The sequence below is a fragment of the Podarcis gaigeae genome (genome assembly GCF_964106915.1).
Source record: "Podarcis gaigeae genome assembly, chromosome: 7".
Lineage (NCBI taxonomy): Eukaryota > Metazoa > Chordata > Lepidosauria > Squamata > Lacertidae > Podarcis > Podarcis gaigeae.
This window is the reverse complement of record NC_139683.1, coordinates 42,147,399-42,168,201: the sequence shown is the minus strand read 5'-3', so window position 1 is coordinate 42,168,201 and position 20,803 is coordinate 42,147,399. Positions and strand designations below refer to the sequence as shown.

At 41.0% G+C, this 20,803-nt stretch overlaps 1 protein-coding gene across 1 annotated transcript in view; it reads right to left on the bottom strand.

Moving 5' to 3' along the window:
• The window catches only part of LOC310848679 (ras-related protein Rab-10-like), a 39,080-nt gene that overhangs the window by 9,551 nt on the left and 8,726 nt on the right, over positions 1-20,803 (bottom strand). The window contains exons 3-5 of the mRNA XM_083748093.1: positions 14,498-14,558; positions 12,504-12,642; positions 207-296 (exon numbers count right to left, since the gene is read on the bottom strand). Of these exons, the coding sequence (XP_083604219.1) occupies positions 207-296; positions 12,504-12,642; positions 14,498-14,558 (290 nt within the window). The remainder of the gene's footprint in view (positions 1-206; positions 297-12,503; positions 12,643-14,497; positions 14,559-20,803) is intronic.

The following is a 20,803-nucleotide window of genomic DNA, read 5'->3' as shown; positions in this document are numbered from 1 at the left end:
CTTTCTTGATGGTAACATTTCCTTACCGCCCACCAGTGCTCGATGGAAGGAGGATTCAGCTTGTGCCATAGAACCCCCTATCTCCTACCTAGAATCCTGAAACGCCCACTAGTGGGCAGTAGGGACCAGGTTGACAACCCCTGGTTTATATTATATATTTTGTTTAAAAAAGAAGAAGAGGTGAAACAATGTGATAAATGCCTTACCTTTTTCCCTCTGTTTTTTGGAATGACACGTTCGGTCTCCTTATCACACTTATTACCCAGCAGTATTACCTCCACGTTTTCATCTGTTTTCTATAAACAAATGAAGTGAAATGAGTATCACTAAAGTGGACTCCAAAACATGCTGTCCAGCTCTTTCCCCACCTAATAATCATTTCCTCAATAATTATAAAAAACGGAGTCTGAGGCAAGTTGCACCATTATCTACAGCTTTAAGGAACTAAGAAGGGACGGAACATGTTGTATCTGGAGCCTCATGGAGGGTTCCTCATGGAGGCTGATGGAGGGTTCTAGCTTAATCACTATGCAAGGTTAAAGTCCTAGGCCTAGATCAATCCCATGACTTATGGCATTGCACCAGCGACACAAACTTTACACCAATCTTGCATATTCTTGGGGAGCCAGAGAGAAAGGTGCCAAGGCAGAAGTTCATCAGTTACAATCCATAGCCACAAATTAAAAATGGATGATGTGTGCATGAGGCTTAAAACCTGGGGTGGGGGGGCTGCAAATATCTAGTTACCAGCTAAATGGAACTGATTGAACTGAAATATACTACTCTGGGAAAGCAAAATATTTCCAACATGCATTGTTCAGTACAGGTGGGTAAAACAAAAGCCACAGTAATTAAGCATAATAGCAACAACCTAGACAGCATCTTAAACCAAGACAGTATCTTAAAAAGCAGAGACATCACCTTGCCAACAAAGGTATGTATAGTTAAAGCTATGGTTTTCCCAATAGTGATGTATGGCAGTGAGAGCTGGACCATAAAGAAGGCTGATAGCCGAAGAATTGATGCTTTTGAATTATGGTGCTGGAGAAGACTCTTGAGAGTCCCATGGAATGCAAGAAGATCAAACTTATCCATTCTGAAGGAAATCAGCCCTGAGTGCTCACTGGAAGGACAGATCCTGAAGCTGAGGCTCCAATACTTTGGCCACCTCATGAGAAGAGAAGACTCCCTGGAAAAGACCCTGATGTTGGGAAAGTTTGAGGGCACAAGGAGAAGGGGATGACAGAGGATGAGATGGTTGGACAGTGTTCTTGAAGCTACCAGCATGAGTTTGAGCAAACTGTGGGAGTCAGTGGAAGACAGGAGTGCCTGGCGTGCTCTGGTCCATGGGGTCACGAAGAGTCGGACACGACTAAATGACTAAACAACAACAGCAGCAACAACACAAACATCCCTGTTCAATACATAAGACAGACAAGATCAGCACCCTAAAAAAGCAACCCATTAGCAGAGCTTCTTATACCACATACACTCAACAGCAGGATATACCTCTCCAAACAAACGAGATTGTATGCCACTAAGGTTAACTCAGAGTAGACCCACTGAAAGTAATGAACCTAAGTTAGTCACCTATATTAATTTTAATAAGTCTACCCTGAGAAGGATGGCTGATGTATACAACTCATTCTTCTCCCTGGGGTTGAGGAGCATTCTCAAGCCCAGCTACCTCATTTGACCTATTCCTATGGAGAGCTTATAGCTCAGTGATAGTATAGTACTTGCTTTGTTGTCAGAAGTTCCTATGTTCAATCCCTGCCACCTCCATCTAGAAGGATCACGTACCAGAGACACCACCAGTCAGAGCAGATGATTCTGGACTAGATGAACAAATAATCTCACTGCCACAAGGCACTGTTCTATATTATTCAGGCCTTCGTGCCCCTTCTATATTTCTTTGAGCTAAGGAAACTACTTACTTCTTAGTGAATGCCAATACAATGATATCAGAGGCACAAGCTGAAAGATAGATAGATGATAGATGATGATAGATAGATAGATAGATGATAGATAGATAGATAGATGATAGATAGATAGATAGATAGATAGATAGATGGATAGATAGATAGATTAGATAGATAGATATAGATATATAGATGATAGATAGATAGATGATAGATAGATAGATAGATGATAGATAGATAGATAGATAGATGATAGATAGATAGATGATAGATAGATAGATAGATGATAGATAGATAGATAGATAGATATAGATAGATAGATCCTCCACAACCAAGTTTACTACATGCTGAGTTCTTGGTTCAACAAGTACTCATACAAGCTCCCATTTGTTGTTGTTGTTGTTTAGTCGTTTAGTCGTGTCCGACTCTTCGTGACCCCATGGACCAGAGAACGCCAGGCACCTCTGTCCTCCACTGCCTCCCGCAGTTTGCTCAAACTCATGCTGGTAACCTCGAAAACACTATCCAACCATCTCGTCCTCTGCCGTCCCCTTCTCCTTGTGCCCTCCATCTTTCCCAACATCAGGGTCTTCTCCAGGGAGTCTTCTCTTCTCATGAGGTGGCCAAAGTACTGGAGCCTCAGCTTCACAATCTGTCCTTCCAGTGAGCACTCAGGGTTGATTTCCTTCAGTATGGAGAGGTTTGATCTTCTTGCAGTCCATGGGACTCTCAAGAGTCTCCTCCAGCACCATAATTCAAAAGCATCAATTCTTCGGCGATCAGCCTTCTTTATGGTCCAGCTCTCACTTCCATACATCACTACTGGGAAAACCATAGCTTTAACTATACGAACCTTTGTTGGCAAGGTGATGTCTCTACTTCTCAAGATGCTGTCTAGGCCTGTCATTGCCCTTCTCCCAAGAAGCAGGCGTCTTTTAATTTCGTGGCTGCTGTCACCATCTGCAGTGATCATTGAGCCCAAGAAAGTAAAATCTCTCACTACCTCCATTTCTTCCCCTTCTATTTGCCAGGAGGTGATGGGACCAGTGGCCATGATCTTTGTTTTTTTGATGTTGAGCTTCAGGCCATATTTTGCGCTCTCCTCTTTCACCCTCATTAAAAGGTTCTTTAATTCCTCCTCACTTTCTGCCATCAAGGTTGTGTCATCTGCATATCTGAGGTTGTTGATATTTCTTCCGGCAATCTTAATTCCGGCTAGGGATTCATCCAGCCCAGCCTTTCGCATGATGAATTCTGCATATAAGTTAAATAAGCAGGGAGACAAAATACAGCCTTGTCGTACTCCTTTCCCAATTTTGAACCAATCAGTTGTTCCATATCCAGTTCTAACTGTAGCTTCTTGTCCCACATAGAGATTTCTCAGGAGACAGATGAGGTGATCTGGCACTCCCATTTCTTTAAGAACTTGCCATAGTTTGCCGTGGTCGACACAGTCAAAAGCTTTTGCATAGTCAATGAAGCAGAAGTAGATGTCTTTCTGGAACTCTCTAGCTTTCTCCATAATCCAGCGCATGTTTGCAATTTGGTCTCTGGTTCCTCTGCCTCTTCTAAATCCAGCTTGCACTTCTGGGAGTTCTCGGTCCACATACTGCTTGAGCCTTCCTTGTAGAATTTTAAGCATAACCTTGCTAGCGTGTGAAATGAGTGCAATTGTGCGGTAGTTGGAGCATTCTTTGGCACTGCCCTTCTTTGGGATTGGGATGTAGACTGATCTTCTCCAATCCTCTGGCCACTGCTGAGTTTTCCAAACTTGCTGGCATATTGAGTGTAGCACCTTAACAGCATCATCTTTTAAAATTTTAAATAGTTCAGCTGGAATGCCATCACTTCCACTGGCCTTGTTATTTGCAGTGCTTTCTAAGGCCCATTTGACTTCACTTTCCAGGATGTCTGGCTCAAGGTCAGCAACCACACTACCTGGGGTATACGAGACATCCATTTCTTTCTGGTATAATTCCTCTGTGTATTCTTGCCACCTCTTCTTGATGTCTTCTGCTTCTGTTAGGTCCTTTCCACTTTTGTCCTTTATTGTGGAAATCTTTGTACGAAATGTTCCTTTCATATCTCCAATTTTCTTGAACAGATCTCTGGTTCTTCCCATTCTATTGCTTTCCTCTATTTCTTTGCATTGCTCGTTTAAGAAGGTCTTCTTGTCTCTCCTTGCTATTCTTTGGAAATCTGCATTCAATTTCCTGTATCTTTCACTATCTCCCTCGCATTTTGCTTGCCTTCTCTTCCCCGCTATTTGTAAGGCCTCGTTGGACAGCCACTTTGCTTTCTTGCATTTCCTTTTCATTGGGATGGTTTTCGTTGCTGCCTCCTGTATAATGTTACGAGCCTCCATCCATAGTTCTTCAGGCATTCTGTCCACCAAATCTAAATCCTTAAACCTGTTCCTCACTTCCACTGTGTATTCATAAGGGATTTGACTTAGATTGTATCTTACCGGCCCAGTGGTTTTTCCTACTTTCTTCAGTTTAAGCTTGAATTTTGCTATAAGAAGCTGATGATCTGAGCCACAGTCAGCTCCAGGTCTTGTTTTTGCTGACTGTATAGAGCTTCTCCATCTTTGGCTGCAGAGAATATAATCAATCTGATTTCGATGCTGCCCATCTGGTGATGTCCATGTGTAGAGTCGTCTCTTGTGTTGCTGGAAAAGCGTGTTTGTGATGACCAGCTTGTTCTCTTGACAGAACTCTATTAGCCTTTGCCCTGCTTCGTTTTGATCTCCAAGGCCAAACTTGCCAGTTGTTCCTTTTATCTCTTGACTCCCTACTTTAGCATTCCAATCCCCTATAATGAGAAGAACATCCTTATTTGGTGTCACTTCTATAAGGTCTTGTAAGTCTTCATAGAATTGGTCAATTTCAGTTTCTTCAGCACAAGTAGTTGGTGCATAAACTTGGATTACTGTGATGTTAAAAGGTCTGCCTTGGATTCGTATCGAGATCATTCTATCATTTTTGAGATTGCATCCCAGTACAGCTTTCATCACTCTTTTGTTGACTATGAGGGCCACTCCATTTCTTTTATGGGTTTCTTGCCCACAGTAGTAGATATGATGGTCATCCGAGCTGAATTCACCCATTCCCGTCCATTTTAGTTCACTGATGCCCAGGATGTCAATATTTATTCTTGCCATCTCATTTTTGACCACCTCCAACTTACCCAGGTTCATGGTTCTTACATTCCAGGTTCCTATGCAATATTTTTCTTTACAGCATTGGACTTTCCTTTCGCTTCCAGGCATATCCGCAACTGAGCGTCCTTTCGGCTTTGGCCCAGCCGCTTCATCAGCTCTGGATCTACTTGTACTTGCCCTCCGCTCTTCCCCAGTAGCATGTTGGACGCCTTCCGACCTGAGGGGCTCATCTTCCAGCGTCATATCTTTTATATGCCTGTTGTCTTTGTCCATGGAGTTTTCTTGGCAGGGATACTGGAGTGGCTTGCCGGTTCCTCCTCCAGGTGGATCACGTTTGGTCAAAACTCTCCACTATGACCTGTTCATCTTGGGTGCCCTGCTCGGCATAGTTCATAGCTTCTCTGAGTTCTTCAAGCCCCTTCGCCACGGCAAGGCAGTGATCCATGAAGGGGACAAGCTCCCATAGGGCTTCCCAAATCACAAGACCTACTCTGAATCACCTGCCCACCCAGTTTAGAATATTTTCCTTGAAAGAGGGTGGTATATCATAGCACACACTTACTTGTTTTTGCCCAGGGTGTACCCCTAAAGGCCTTGGCAAAGCAATGCACATAGAAATCAATGTTAGAAGAGAAGCCACTGCTCTCATCCAGCAATAAGCAAGGCCACAATCCTATGTACATATGCTGTGAAGTACGTCCCATGCACAGGACTGGGCACAAATCTTTACGTTTTTGCTTCAAGAAAGTCCCTAGCTCCTACTGGTGGAAACTATCCTATCTCTAGTAAAGTATTCACAATGTTATTGTTATTTTTGACTTTCAATTAGGTGTCTCCTTGAGTTAGATTTACTTCTACTGCTTTCTGACAGCTCACAGATCCTAGGTCAAGACATACATGAACCGCAGCAATAATTTCCTCAAGAACAGAGGGTAAAATAATCCCTGCGACTGAAGCATACAATGTGGGCATATAATGGATAGCTCTCTTACTTCAAGGCAATTGATGGCATCTATGAATATCTAAATTAGAAGAAACATGTTCTGAAACAGATCCTGGCATTTACAAATGTATGTGTATTGTAAAGTTAGTGGTACTTAATGGGCTGGATACAGAGAACCGTGAATGATGTTATGTTCAAGGAACAGGGCTTTCCCACTCTGTCCTCTGAACTGCAGTTGCCAGAGCCTTCTGAAAAGTAAGTCCTGACAGTGTGGGATGTGCCACAGTGGGCTGCTGACAGAGTGAGGAAATGACATACACACACCAACAAGCCAACGTTTCTGCTTGTGCAAGCCAACATTTCTGCTTGTACAAATCACCTCTGGAGCCAACCAATTAAATGGCTTGTTTGAACCAGTGGTCTTCTTCAGTTGCAAGAGGAAAAATATCCAGATACTTAACATGGACATCAAAACTTGTTCTAATTCTTGACAGGGAAATGGGAGAATTCACTGAATTGAGTGTGTCAAGTTGAAGTGACTTGTTTGGCTTCAGTGAAGCTACAAAAGTCACTTTGCACAAAACATCAGCCTTGTGTTTATGAATTGTAGGGGGAGAACAAAGCCCCACCCCACTGTGTTGATGTAAACATCTGAAAAGGCATGAAGGAACATGGTTTTTATTCATGAAATGTCAGTAGAGTTATGCCGGCTCACAACTATGTTGCTTCATTTCAGCACTACAGCAGCAGGCAAAATTATTAAAGTTACTGTTTCATCTTTTTAATCCACTCAACTAATCTCATTTCATAACTGCAGCTGATGTTCAGGATAATGTAGTCTTTCAAATGAAGTAAGCTCATTGCAAGGGTGCAAAGCACAAGCTGAAAATAATGAATCAATCTGACCTGGATTAATAGAAGAAAATGATGGTTGTTTCAATAGGTACTGGAGCTTTACTCATTAAGATCATTGATTCTTCTATATAAAATTATATTCTAAGTTCCTAAAACTGCATATAATAAATAGAGTAGTTTACCTTTTTATTATTTAATGAGAGAAGTAGCATACTTCCTAATAACATTTGATTTAAGCGTTCCACATTTGAAGAGATAGAAAAAAGTAGTACTTAAACAAAATGAAAGTGTGCATCCTTTTTCCTGCATTGTGAAAGTTATGTATCTTATTGCCTGAGTTGTTCTTCCAAATTCATTTTTTAAATCACAAAAAGGCAAAGAAGGGCAATGATAAACAATCATTCCCACCCCCACCCCCCAGAAAAATGCAATTATACATGTTGCTTCAACCAAAATCTTAAAATAGTGAGTAGCTTCTCTTATAGAGTTTTGCAAAATTCAAATTATTAACATTAGTGTTATGTACTAAGCTTGGATCCTAGAACAATAGGCAAGTAGGATCTTAGAATGCAACAACTGATTGGCTTGCAGGAGAAGACCAATCAGGCTCCAGGAGGGAAGCAGAATCAGCCAATTAGATGGGACTCATTCTGTAAATAATGTATATAAAGGCCTGAGGTTTGGGGGGAAATGTAATCACTGTTTCACAAGCTGCAATAAAGAGCATGAAATCACTGCAGGACTCCGAGTATATTTCAATTAGTTTAAGAAATCTAGGACCAGTTACTTACATTAGCTTCCTATGGTCATCCCTTAAGCCAAGGACAAGAAGATCCTTCAATAAGGGAAAAATCGAGACTGATTTTACAGCTCTGAAGATTAACAACAGTCGGCTCATCATCTGGATTCTATATGATCTTTGGCCACAAGGAGGAGCAGTTTAATAACATGAACACCAGTGCACAAAAGTAATAGATTATGCATAGAGGTTCAGTGCAAGGGACATGTTGTACCTGATCAGCCCCAAAGCTGGTATTAAGGGCCCAACAAGCTGTGATGTTAACATGCAGGTTGCAAAAATAAAAATAATGCAAAGAGCATTGGCTGGACATAGGGTGAATGAAGCACTGCAGGAAGGGTGCAAGAAATCCCTGCTTCTGAAAGTGCTATTTGCATTGAGAGGAAATCCCACAAGGGTGCCAATGCAAACAGCATCAAGAAGAATTTCCCCCCTCTTGAGTTAAATTCATTCTCCCTGTCTGTTATACTCCTGCTAATTATAAGCCCTCCCCCATCTGATGGTACTTGCATTTTTTAAAACATGTATGTTAAATGCAAAAAGCACTTTAAAGCATCACTTGTAGGGTGGCCTTTGCAGTAAGGCTGCATGTTAAATATTTAGCTCAGTATTCAGATTTGTGGGGTACTGAAAAGTGTGAGCAAATTCACCCAGACAGTCTTTACACAGAGGACCTGCCTCTGCCCTGAAAGCTGCAGCTCCCAGGCAGGGGTGCGGGTAGGACTCCTCGGGAACAAGGAGGGCTGGTTGCGGGGAACGCTTTCTCCTCTCCCCAGTTTCTGCCCCACAAACTTATGAGAATACCTTTGTGTGTCATAAAATGGCCACCTCCTTCATCTTTATAAATTCATATTTGACTTCAAAGCCACTTTATACCATGAGCATGCTGAACGATGTTCTAAAACTGATTACAAGTTTGCAAAATACAAGTTTGCTTTACAAATTTCTCATCTGAGGGTGCAAGATTGATATAGCCCTTTCTCTCTCACAGGTGCTCATATTTTTTAATTGAGCACCTGTGAGAGAGAAAGGACTGTATCAATCTTGCACCCTCATATGAGAAATTTGTAAAGCAAACTTGTATTTTGAAGCAATTTTCCTGTAATAAACATGCTGATTGTCTTGAAACTTGCTGCGATCAGCATTATAAGCGCAGAGTATTAAGCTGTCCTTCATTTGAAAGGTAAGAATGATTTAAATATTAAAGTCCCAGTATATCTTGACCTGTCTTGAAAAGTAATGTTTCCCCACAACAGAATCTGCAAGCCTTGCACATTATTAGCATAACTGGCATACAAACATTTACCTTATTCTTTAATATCGCACTTGCTGGTTAACTCTGACAGATCTACAAAGACGTTAGTTGTGACACAGAGGCATCGACAACTATTGGATTAATGATATTCAAAATAAAATATACAAAGTATTAGGATGGTTCTAGACTGCCCAGGGTGGCTGGGGCAACCCAGTCAGATGGGTGAGGTATTATTATTATTATTATTATTATTATTATTATTATTATTATTATACCACCATGGGTGGCTAACATCTTGTTCTTGGACTCCAACTCACATCAGACCCAGTCAGCATGACTATTGGTCTGGGATAATTGGAATGCAACAATGGTTGAAGGGCTGCCATTTAGCTAAACTAAAAGATGCAGAAATTCTCTGCACTATTAGTACTTGCAGATCACCTATTCAAAACAAGGCCAACATATTCAAAACAAGGTCAAATCCCATTCAGTCATCTTTATGATACTTAGGGGGAAAGTTCCCAACAGGAACTTTTTAAAACCAAGCCTTGCAGCCATGTGCAAGGTGGTGGAGATTTTCAGGAGGGGTCACTGCTGGGGAAGGCAGAAATAACCCTTACCTCCCCACATGCCATAGCTGCATGCTAAGCATTAAGTGTAACGTTTAGCTTGACCCTGATACATTATGCAAAAATTGCAACCTTTAAAACCCTTAACAGATTAGGTCCAGGTTACCTGGGAGTGCACTTCTGTGAAGTACAGTCACACCTTGGAAGTTAAACGGAATTCATTCTGGAACTCCATTCGCCTTTCAAAATGTTTGAAAACCAAAGCGCAACTTCCTGCAGTCAGTCAGAAGCTGTGGAAGCCCCATCAGATGTTTGGCTTCCAAAAGAACGTTTGAAAACCAGAACACTCACTTCCAGGTTTCGATCGTTCGGGAGCCGATTTGTTCAGGAGCCAAGGCGTTCAAGATCCAAGGTACAACTGTACACCAAAATCATTAAAAGGGGGCTGGTTCCCAATGCCTCCTTGCCTGATTGGCAGGGCCTTTTCACTAATGACACCCCTATGACAGAACTCCTGAACCAGCAAAGCTTGTCCTGCTATCTCTCTTAAGTTTTAAAAGAGATATGAAGACTCTTTTTTTAGCAAACAAAAGCAAAGCAGTGGCTGATTTTTAAATATCACACTTTAACCTGAGAATTGGCTCTTCCTACGGACAATTCATAGTTGTTACCGTAATCTAGGTGTGTAGCAACATCAGTGTAAAAAAGGACCCCTGACCGTTCGGTCCAGTCGTGGCCAACTCTGGGGTTGCCGCACTCATCTCGCTTTATTGGCTGAGGGAGCTGGCGTTCAGCATCCAGGTCATGTGGCCAGCATGACTAAGCCGCTTCTGGCAAACCAGAGCAGCGCACGGAAACGCCGTTTACCTTCCCGCCGGAGTGGTACCTATTTATTTACTTGCACCTTGAGGTACTTTCAAACTGCTAGGTTGGCAGGAGCAGGGACCGAGCAACGGGAGCTCACCCTGTGGCGGGGATTTGAACAGCCAACCTTCTGATTGGCAAGTCCTAGGCTCTGTGGTTTAACTCACAGCACCACCCACGTCCCTGGGAACATCAGTGTGTATGGCGCTTTATCAAGTACATCAGAATAGGTCCCCACCTGAAATAGCTTACAACCTAAAGTGTGATGATCTTTTAAGATAGTTTGCTTGTCTGTGTTCTAAACATGTTTTTCTCCTTTTCTATGATATTTTTAAAGAAATTTATTGACAAGTTGGAAGCTGCCTTAAGGGCTCTGTGGAATCATATGTACGGTGGGACAAAAATTACTGACTCACAGGCAGCTGATGGAGTTGTATGGCTGAACAGCTTAGGATTTGGCCAGATGCTTCTTGTTTTACTCAGCAATGAACCCCTCCAAATATCCTATGTGATGAAGTCGTGGTTTAAGACCTTACAACAAATTTCAAAAAAAACCTATCTACACAGCACATCAGCACTAATACAACACAGGATCAGGACACAACAGGACATGTAGAAATTGCACAACTGGCAGCATAATCCTATCTGTTACATGGAGGAGATAAGACTACACATAAATATTTTGGGAGGAATTCAACACGGCACTAAGCAGATCAGTCCATCGGTACAACCATTTCTGCTTGGCTGATGTAGCAATCTGCCCTGTCCTTCCATGCCATACTGTGCAGTGAGTTCTCCTGACCCCACTCCCACAGCCAATCTGTGGTGGCACAGAGGGAGGAGATGCCAAGGGAGCCCCATTGTGCTAGAAGAAATCCTTGCATGGGCTTTTGCTGGTGGGGCTCGTTGGCTGATTTCACTGCCACAGGATGCATGATGGCAGCTTGCTGGAAGCAAGATACTGGAGCATATGGGCATAAAATATTCCTTCTGGTCCTTGATTCTTTTTCCTTACCTTTCCTTTCCACTATTTCCATTCACTGTTAAGAAAAGAAACTTTGCCCCATAAAGGTAAAACATGCTTAAGTTGTACCCTGTGTAAGGCATAGGATAACAGCGAGAATTAATAGTCTCCAGCAAGACTTTAAAACTTAGAATTCCCTTGAGTGAGTAGGATGTTTTAATATAGCCTTTTAGATTTAGCACAGGATTGTCTTTTAGATTTTTATTTGTTTTCTGATTTATGCTGGTAGGAATGTATATGATTGTTTGTTTATATATTGTAAATCGCTTTGAGTTACCATGGCAAAAAGTAGCCAATAAATGTAATAATAATAATAATTAATCATTATAATAATCCTACAATTTGATATAGAGAGGCATGAGAATACTGAATACTGCAGAATAGGAGTGGAAGTCTGACTGTTTAAGACTTAATATATTTTTTTGTTGATTTGCTATAATAAAGAGCACACATTCATCTTTTACTATATGCCAAAGCCAATATTCTTATAATTAATGTATTTTTGTTCCTTGCTCTCCAGGAATTAATCTTTGCATATTTCCTATGAACATGGGCTTTCTCCTTCCAGAACAACAGATTCAGGATTGTATACAATTTTGAAAGAAATACTAAATCTGTAGTTCACCCATCACTTCACCCATGTGCTCAAACCCATCACAATCAATGTTAAGATGTTTGTGGGCACACATGCATGTCCTTGCCACCACCTCTACCACCTCATGTTCAAAAGCAAAAACAGAAATTTGGGGTGACATTGGGAAATAGTTGGGTAACAACATGATGCTGTGTCCAGGATTTTAACACACTGGCAGATGAAATGAGCAAGATGTCTAAGTGAGTAAATGCACAGGTGGAATGGAGGAGTTGTGAACCAAGAGAATAGAGAGCAAGACTGGTCCAGACAAATCATGCGGATACTTACCTCTCTTTACCATGATGCAACACTTTACACAAGAAAACAGGAAGAGAGAAACAGTGATAGATCATGGGATATACAGTGGATTCCCCATCTAAATAGCAGCAGTAAAAAAAAAAAGGCACCCTAGCTTCTATGAACCTGTCAAAGATCATTGTACATTGAGAGCAAAGGCAGAATAGTATAAACGTACCTCATTTATATCTTTCATCCAGTGTGCAATTCCTTGAAAGCTTTCTGTACTTGTGATATCATAGACAAGAACGAATCCATGTGCTCCACGGAAGAAACTAGTTGTAAATGTATGGAATCGCTCCTGACCAGCAGTGTCCCTATAATACATTGTAAGGAATCATTTGGTACTGCTTACATTGTAAGATTGTGAACAAACAGTCCTAAATCATTAATTGCAGCCTTCTGTAAACAGAAAAAAGCAGAAGCTGCGCATACAAATAAAAACCCAGTTGGCATACAAGTTGAGTACTTCTGCAGTAAAGATTCTCTCCAGATCAGATTTTATTCAAAATACTATGGATGCAAATAACCCTGGCTTTAAATCTCAGTGTTGTACTTGTGAATGAATGGAACAGTTGGACTGAGTTAATAATGCACCAAAAATATACATATGATTAGGCACAAAATGGCTGCACTACCTGATGACAGTGTTGTGTTTTACCACCACCATCAACTTAGGATGCTGCATGGAGCCAGTTATAAGGGTGATCTTCAAATATTTAAAAGCTGTCACATGGAAGATGTTACAGATAGGTAGCCGTGTTGGTCTGCCATAGTCAAAACAAAAAAAATTTCCTTCCAGTAGCACCTTAAAGACCAACTAAGTCAGTTCTTGGTATGAGCTTTCGTGTGCATGCACACTTCTTCAGGATTCAAGTTACAAGAAAGGAGATTCCAACTAAACATCAGGAAGAACAGTTAAAGAGCTGTTTGACAGTGGAATGGCCTCCCTCCAGGAGTGAGGGACTATTCTTCCTTGGAGGTTTTTAAGCAGAGGTTGGGTGGCCATCTGTCATGGATGCTTTAGTTGAGATTCCTCTACAATTCTATTATTCTGTTTTCTACATTTTACAGTGGTCTCAAATAGGCTGTGGAGTTATGAGTTCTATAGCACCAAACACATTTCTTGAAAAAATATACAGTTGTACCTTGGATCCCGAAAACCCGGAAGTAATTGTTCAGATTTGCGAACGTTCTTTTGGAAGCTGAACGTTCGACAGGGCTTCCACGGCTTCTGATTGGCTGCAGGAGCTTCCTGCAGCCAATCAGAAGCCACGATTTGGTTTTGGAAGTTGAACGGACTTTGGGAACGGATTCTGTTCAACTTCCAAGGTACGACTGTACTGTACTAGGATCAGATTGGTTGAGGTTTGCCCAGCTATGTGTGACTCAGTTACATTGGCAAAATCATACAGGAAACAAGATGTAACTACTTTTCTTAGTTATACACAATGTTGCAAACAGGCAGTATTGCAAGAAAACCTTTTCCACCACCTGCTTTGCTTATAACCACATTAGCACAAACTACTCTGTCTGCCAGTTGCTGCTAGGTGGATTTGTAAAATTGGGATGTCAGGAATCTCACAGAATTAACAAAGGGTGTGCATTCAAAGGCTGCCCAATCTCACAGCCTACACCTCCCTCCCTCTCTCACACACAGTGTTAGTAGATTGACAACAGCAAAAACATTGTCTGGTCTTTTATTATATTGGGTTCTATGAGTAGAGTAGTTAGCAAACCTTTACAACATGAACCCAAGCAGCTGCATGGCCAAGATCCGTTCACATACATTTCTTCCTATAGCAGGGGTGGTAAACTTGTGGTCTCTCATATGTTCAAATCCCATCATCCTCAGCCAGCATAGCCAATGAACAGGGAAGATGGGAGTTATAGTAAAGCAACGGAAAGGCCCCAAAGTATTTTCCCCATTGAATGGGTTTGAAAGTAATAAAATATAAACTCTGTTTTTGTTACTGAAACCAAAGACGAAAACTACTTGTACTGGAAAAAAATATATGAATACACATCTTAGAATCCCAAGAGCAGATTACTAATTTTGATATACTAATTATTCTAAAGTTTGGAATTTATCAGTTATTTATTATGTACACGACTTACATTTTTTTTCTGAATGAATGATCTGTACATTTTTCTAAATAAATAAAAACTCACCATATCTGTAGTTTCATTGCTGTATCATTTACTGAAATGGTTTTTACTTCGAAATCAATGCCTAAAAGAAACAAGGGGGGAACTATTATCGTATCTATAAATATGAAAGGAGAACAAATCAAAGGAATAATAGAAGTGTCAAAGGGTGTAAAAAAAATTCCATCATCTATATAACAGTTCGGAATCTCACCAAAGTACTCAGTAAAAGGAAAATTCCCATAGCTGTGCTTCCTTATTAGTTTAGAAAGAACTCTTACCTCTCCCTATATGGAAGAGACTTTGCAACCATCTGAAGCAAACTGCTGCAGAATTTAAAAGATTGTTCTGTATTCTTTCTTTTTTAAACTATTATTTAGTTCAAGCCTAAGGGTTGATGAAATCTTACTAAAGCTTCAGTGTAAAAGAAGTGTAAAAAACCTAATTTATTGGATTTATTTCGTAAAATGAAAATCTAGAAGGATCATTACTTTAGCCAAATTCACTTATATGCCCACATCTATAAACAACATTTGAGAGAGGGAAATTTCTCTTTTCACATAGAGCTTGCAATACAATTTTATGTCTGTATACCTTCTGTACAATAACTGGAAAGGGGCATGATATGCAGTTGAGCACAGGAAGGTCACTTTCAAAACACCGAGCTGGAAATGCTTAAAAATAATAACTCAGCTGGGGATTTCCAGTCCTACATGAAAACATTTTATATTTGACATAAATTTTAATAATAAATTGACATGAGCATTTTATTTATAAAAAGAGAACTAGAGAGTGCTGAATCAGATGAAAATTTAATCTAAATTAAAATAAGGCATATTGACTTCTTAAATCAACTTTACATTTATTGACCTAAAAGGTCAATGAATGTTAGTGAAAAACAGAAGTCAATAAGTATTGCATGCATGAGTTATTCATAGCTTTATATAAAATTTCAAACAAATTTCACAAATGGACAAGGCTGTGGGGAGGGGGATGAGAAATGAAGGGCCAAAGCCCCCCACACTGCTGATAAAATTAAGCCATAGTATTATATGACCATGATAACAAAAGTAGGCTTGATTACTAGCCAGACAAATGCTGTTTGATCATATTGTTTTTGCCTGCATTTTCATCCAAGCTTCTTCAAAGTATCACAAGCATGGGACACAACAATCCAAACCCAATTCTAATAAATCTTTTCAGGATTTTATAATCATTCATTGTATCATGAACACACTGTTGATGCAATTGGTTCTCAGCTTTAGTACACTAAAGGTTTCTGTGGAAGACAGAATTTTCAGGTTGTGCTATCTGTTCAGTATAAGTGGGCCTACAACAAATCTGTATTACAGATTGAAGAAGGGGAGGAAAAAACAACTTTCTTGAGTAACACTGGAACTTCCTCAAATAAGACAGACAGAGGTCAAAAGCTGAAGAAGGGAATGCAGAAGTCTTTTGCTTGATCCCACCGGTTGATATATTCTGGTAGCACAAAAGAAATGAAGTGCTGGAGGGTGGTCAGAACATCTCGGTCTGCAGAAAGCTTACAAATCTTAAGTGACAGACCACTGAATGGGCTGGGCTGCAAGTTGTCAGGCTGCATGAATGAGGTGGATGGGTGAGCTGGCTGTCAATCTACTTGAGCCAGAATCAGGTGACTGTTCCAAAGCAGCCAGGAGTCAAGGTGCCAAGCAGGAGCTGAGATGGCCAAAGGCAAGTGTATATAGTCAAGATGAGGCAGGGATCAAATCCAATGGAACAATTGTGGAAAGAGAGCAGAAACCAAGGCAATGTCATCAGTGAGACGTACTGAGGAGCAAGCCTTGAGGCAAGGGTTTCCTTGATCCGAGTGGGCACTGATTTGCCCTTGAAATCAGCTGAGCACTCAGTCACCTGGTACTGAAGCCCAGATGGCACCCTCAATATGCTGAGCTCCATCAACCAGGCTTTCAGTAGAAACAGAGTGCTGGTGATGCATGGAAGTCCTGGAATCTGGGAGCCCTACTTGGAGAGACACATATCCTCCTCTTCGTGTTTTACACAAAGACCAGGCAGCTAAGGGCTAACGGACACTGAAGAAGACCTTGGGATTTTAACTCTAAAATCAATAAGCAACATACACATAGCAATACAGTGGTACCTCGGGTTAAGGACTTAATTCGTTCTGGAGGTCCATTCTTATCCTGAAACTATTCTTAACCTGAGGTACCACTTTAGCTAATGGGGCCTCCCACTGCCGCCGCGCCGCTGGAGCATGATTTCTGTTCTCATCCTGAAGCAAAGTTCTTAACCCGAGGTACTATTTCTGGGTTAGCGGAGTCTGTAACCTGAAGCGTATGTAACCTGAAGCGTCTGTAACCCGAGGTACCACTGTACAATGTGTAGTTTTGCAATTTCTCAGTGGTAAGCTATTGGCTCCCCTGATAGGTACCGATTGTTTATCAAACCCATGTCAATCTTAAGAAAGGGCTCATTTGGATACAAAAAAGAAAGAAAAAAGGTGAAATCATCTGACAACTGTAGAAAAACAAAATCAGTTAAACATTTTGTAGCCATGCAAATGGCAAGAATATTCCCTTTAGTCCTTAATTAGGACATATGAAGCAGAAAACAAGTTGAAGTAAAGCTACTTTGAATCCTATGATGAAGTGAAATGAACGATATTTATTTGAACATTTTTATATTTTAGCAAGAGGTAAAAAAAGAGTTTTACTTTTACTTTGACAGCCAAGTCAAAAGGAGTCGTCTTTAGGATCTTTTCCCACCACTTTAAAAGTTAATTTTGCTTCTGAAGCACTCTGAGATCTCTGTGAGTAACTTGTACACAGTATCTGAAAGCACTACAAGGAAATCCACTGCAAGGAAATATGTCATGGAACTATTTCAAAACTTATTTGGTTAGGCATCTCCATGTTCACTTGGACATGCAAATCTTTTCCCCCCCATAAACTTTTCCCCTGGTGTTCAATGAGGTGCCATTGTTTAAACAAAAACAGTTATTCTTTATAGTCTGCTATTCTCAATGTGATGAGTCTGCCTTATGATCCGTATAAGTTTAATTAGAAAACTATAGCTGCTTATAATTCACAAAAACTGCATAATTGAAGAGGAAGAAGGGCAACCATCCCTGAGAGTTTAAGTGCTGAATAAAGTGCTTTCAATGAAAATTTACTGTGAATGCATTTTTTTTTTAAGAAAAGCAAATCTTGAACAACTAAATGCTACTATCCACAGTTGCAACCCTCCCAATATCGGCAGCAAACTACCAACTTGCAACTATAATTCTGGGGTTGTGAGCAGGACCTGAAATGTCCAAACTATGAGGAAAAAAGCACCGTAAGTACTGAGAAATGACATTTTACCATATTGTATCTTCATCACTCTGTAGTCCTTTGCACCAGGGCGAAAGAGAGGGGATTCTTATTTCACTCAGATCAACGACTTCCCAACTACACACTGGGGGTGGGAGGGGGACATGGGAATAGGAACTGGGAGTGGAAAGAACTGGAAATATGTGCTCTTTAGAGAACTGATCTGCCTTCTTCCAAAGATACACCTTTTGAGTTGGATCTGAGCTCTTGTTATGAATATTGGTTGTATTCACAAAGATTGCACAATTGCAACATGCCCCATTTGTCTGCAAGATACTTTAAGATTTATGCCTAGAGAATATACGAACTAGGTGCACAGAATTCCTCTTCAGTCTTGAAATTCTCCTAGTATAGATATATTTTGACTCTTGCCTGTTCATCTGGGGGAGGTAGCAATCGCATTTGGCAACTGGCAGTGGCAACTGGCAGCCACTATAACTATACCCAGTATTTCCCAGCAAGCAAAACGTAATAGCCAGCTAAGGCTACAAGAAGTCGTGGCCATTACTTTTATTCATATGGAGATAGGGAATTAAATGCACTAGCCATAGACTCAACAGTGCTTCCTCAATAAAGGAATCACAGCTTGGGTTCCAACCATTTTCAAAAAACTCTGTCACTCTCCCCTTCCTGGAAGAAAGGGGGGGGGGTGAAAAGTCAGCAAGTGCATTATACTTTTAAAATCACAGATAGCATCACATGGGACAACCCTGCACTAACACTGATCCTGACACCATGCTGATGTGAGCACAGCAATCACATCAGCAAGTGTTCCAGTCTATAGTGTAGATTCTGCAGTTTGGTTGTGCATTGCTATGTAACTGACATACAACAGATGTACGTGATGCAGATTGCTTTTACATTGGCTACACGGCAATGCACAAGCAATCTGCAGATTTTCACCCGCGCACACCCAGTCTTAGCTGTGCCTTAGCTGGAAAACAATTTGCAAAAGAGGATTTTAAAGCTAGTCACATAATAGGGCTTTTAAACATCAAGCCTAGCTGAAAAGCCTTGCTCAGTCCAAGGCATGCACAAAGCTGCTGTATCTAAAACCTTAAAGAATTAGCTCTGGATGGTATTGCCAATATGATTACTTCAGAGTACGAAATATTCTGATTTTTATCTACTATAACATTGAAATGCTTTCTTGGTTATAACCGTTCCAGTCCTGTTTAATGAAAATGCTGCTTGTTTGTGCCCCTTCATTTCAAATCCAAATGAACTCATTTTATTATATTTATTATACAGTTTCTTAGAAACAATCTCTTGGCCACACTCCAGCAAAACCAGGAAAAAAGGGTAGGACTGGGCAAATGAGAAGAATGGAGCCATGCAAAGCAGAGGGGTGGAATCGACCCAGTAGTCTAGGATAGCCTTCCCCTGCCACAACTGTGCTGGCTGGGGCTGATGGGAGCTGTATTCCGAAATATCTAGAGGGCACCAGGTTGGGGAAGGTTCCTGTAGGATTACTTCCACCTTTTGCTCAATTCCAGGTCCATCCTTCCCCTGGCTTGTTATTCTAGTTGCCATGCTGACAGAAGGTGATAGTCTCCACCACTCAGAATGACCTAGGTGGGACTGAGCCTCCATTCCCTGGTTGGACTGCATGGGTGTATATATTTTTCTTTCTCCATAAGAATCCAGCAGAGCAGCTTCCACCACAGCATGTCAAGAGCAGCAGGGCATCTATGATGCTTCACAAGTAAAATCAGCCTGAGCAGTGGTTAAGCTTGAGCAGAGAAAGAAAGAAGCATCAACAGGTGCTCAGCTATCACGAACCTCTAGGAGTGGCACTGCCTCCCTTTGGGGGTTGCACTGCCCTTGCAGTGGTCCTGTGATTTACAGATGCTCCTCCACTTACCCATCCAAATCGGCATTTCACTAGTATTAATGTGGAACAAAACTATGTTATTGGTACTCATCTTGGTTATGTGAAATTCGCTATAGATAAACATGACAGATATTTGGTTTTACAAGTATTCCATCAGTAGTATCTTCTGACTTTTTTTGCTGTAGATTTAAAACAAGGATAGGAAACCTCTGGCCTTCAGGATGTTGTTGGACTACAACTCCCATCATCCATAATCATTGGCCATGCTGGCTGATGGGAGTTGTAGTCTAACACCCAGAGGGCCACAGGTTCTCCACTCCTGATTTAAAAGGTACTTTTCATCACTCTGCTTCATTTGCTGCTTTCCCTTTTTATATTGTTTACTAGTGTAACACATGAACCAAAATCCATGGATTTCAGCCACAGAAACATTAATTCCCTCTGAAACTTCAGATTTCCCCCATGAGATGACTTGAGTTGCTATGACCAAGACTATATTTTGCTCATATAAAGAGATGCAAAGTAATGCGTCGCAGCAGTAGGGAGAAGCTCCCTGGCTTCTTCACCAGCTTGACTCATCTCTGCCTCTTGGCCTCCCTCTTCTCTTGCTTTAGCTTCTGACTCCAATTCTGTACTTTTCTGTGCCGTAGAGTCTCCCTGCTCACTAAACCCTGTTACCTCTTCAGCATCCAACATATTCTCCTCCCAGTCTGCTCCCTCTGACCACTCTGTGTCACCCCACCACCAATCCCTGGGCTCTGAGCCTTCTTCCCTTGGGGGTTCCCCAGCTGGTGTCTCCCACCATTTCTCCATGCCTAGCCAGCCCATGACATATGTTATCAAGTCTTCTTGAAAATATTTCATGACCAGATATAATTTAGTTTTGTTCCTAAAGATGGAATTCTCATTTAATCACATTTTAGGACACCCATAGCATCACTTTGCTGCAGGAGTGTTGTTTTATAGTTCTAGAAATCATGTTCTGCACTTCAAACTGAAAATTGGGTTGAAGACCTTTTAGACCTGTACATTAAAGAATGAATCATGTATTACAGGAAGAATAAATTTGAGAAATGTAATATAATCTGGCAACCTTTTCTAGAATTGTTCTCTAATTGATTGTTC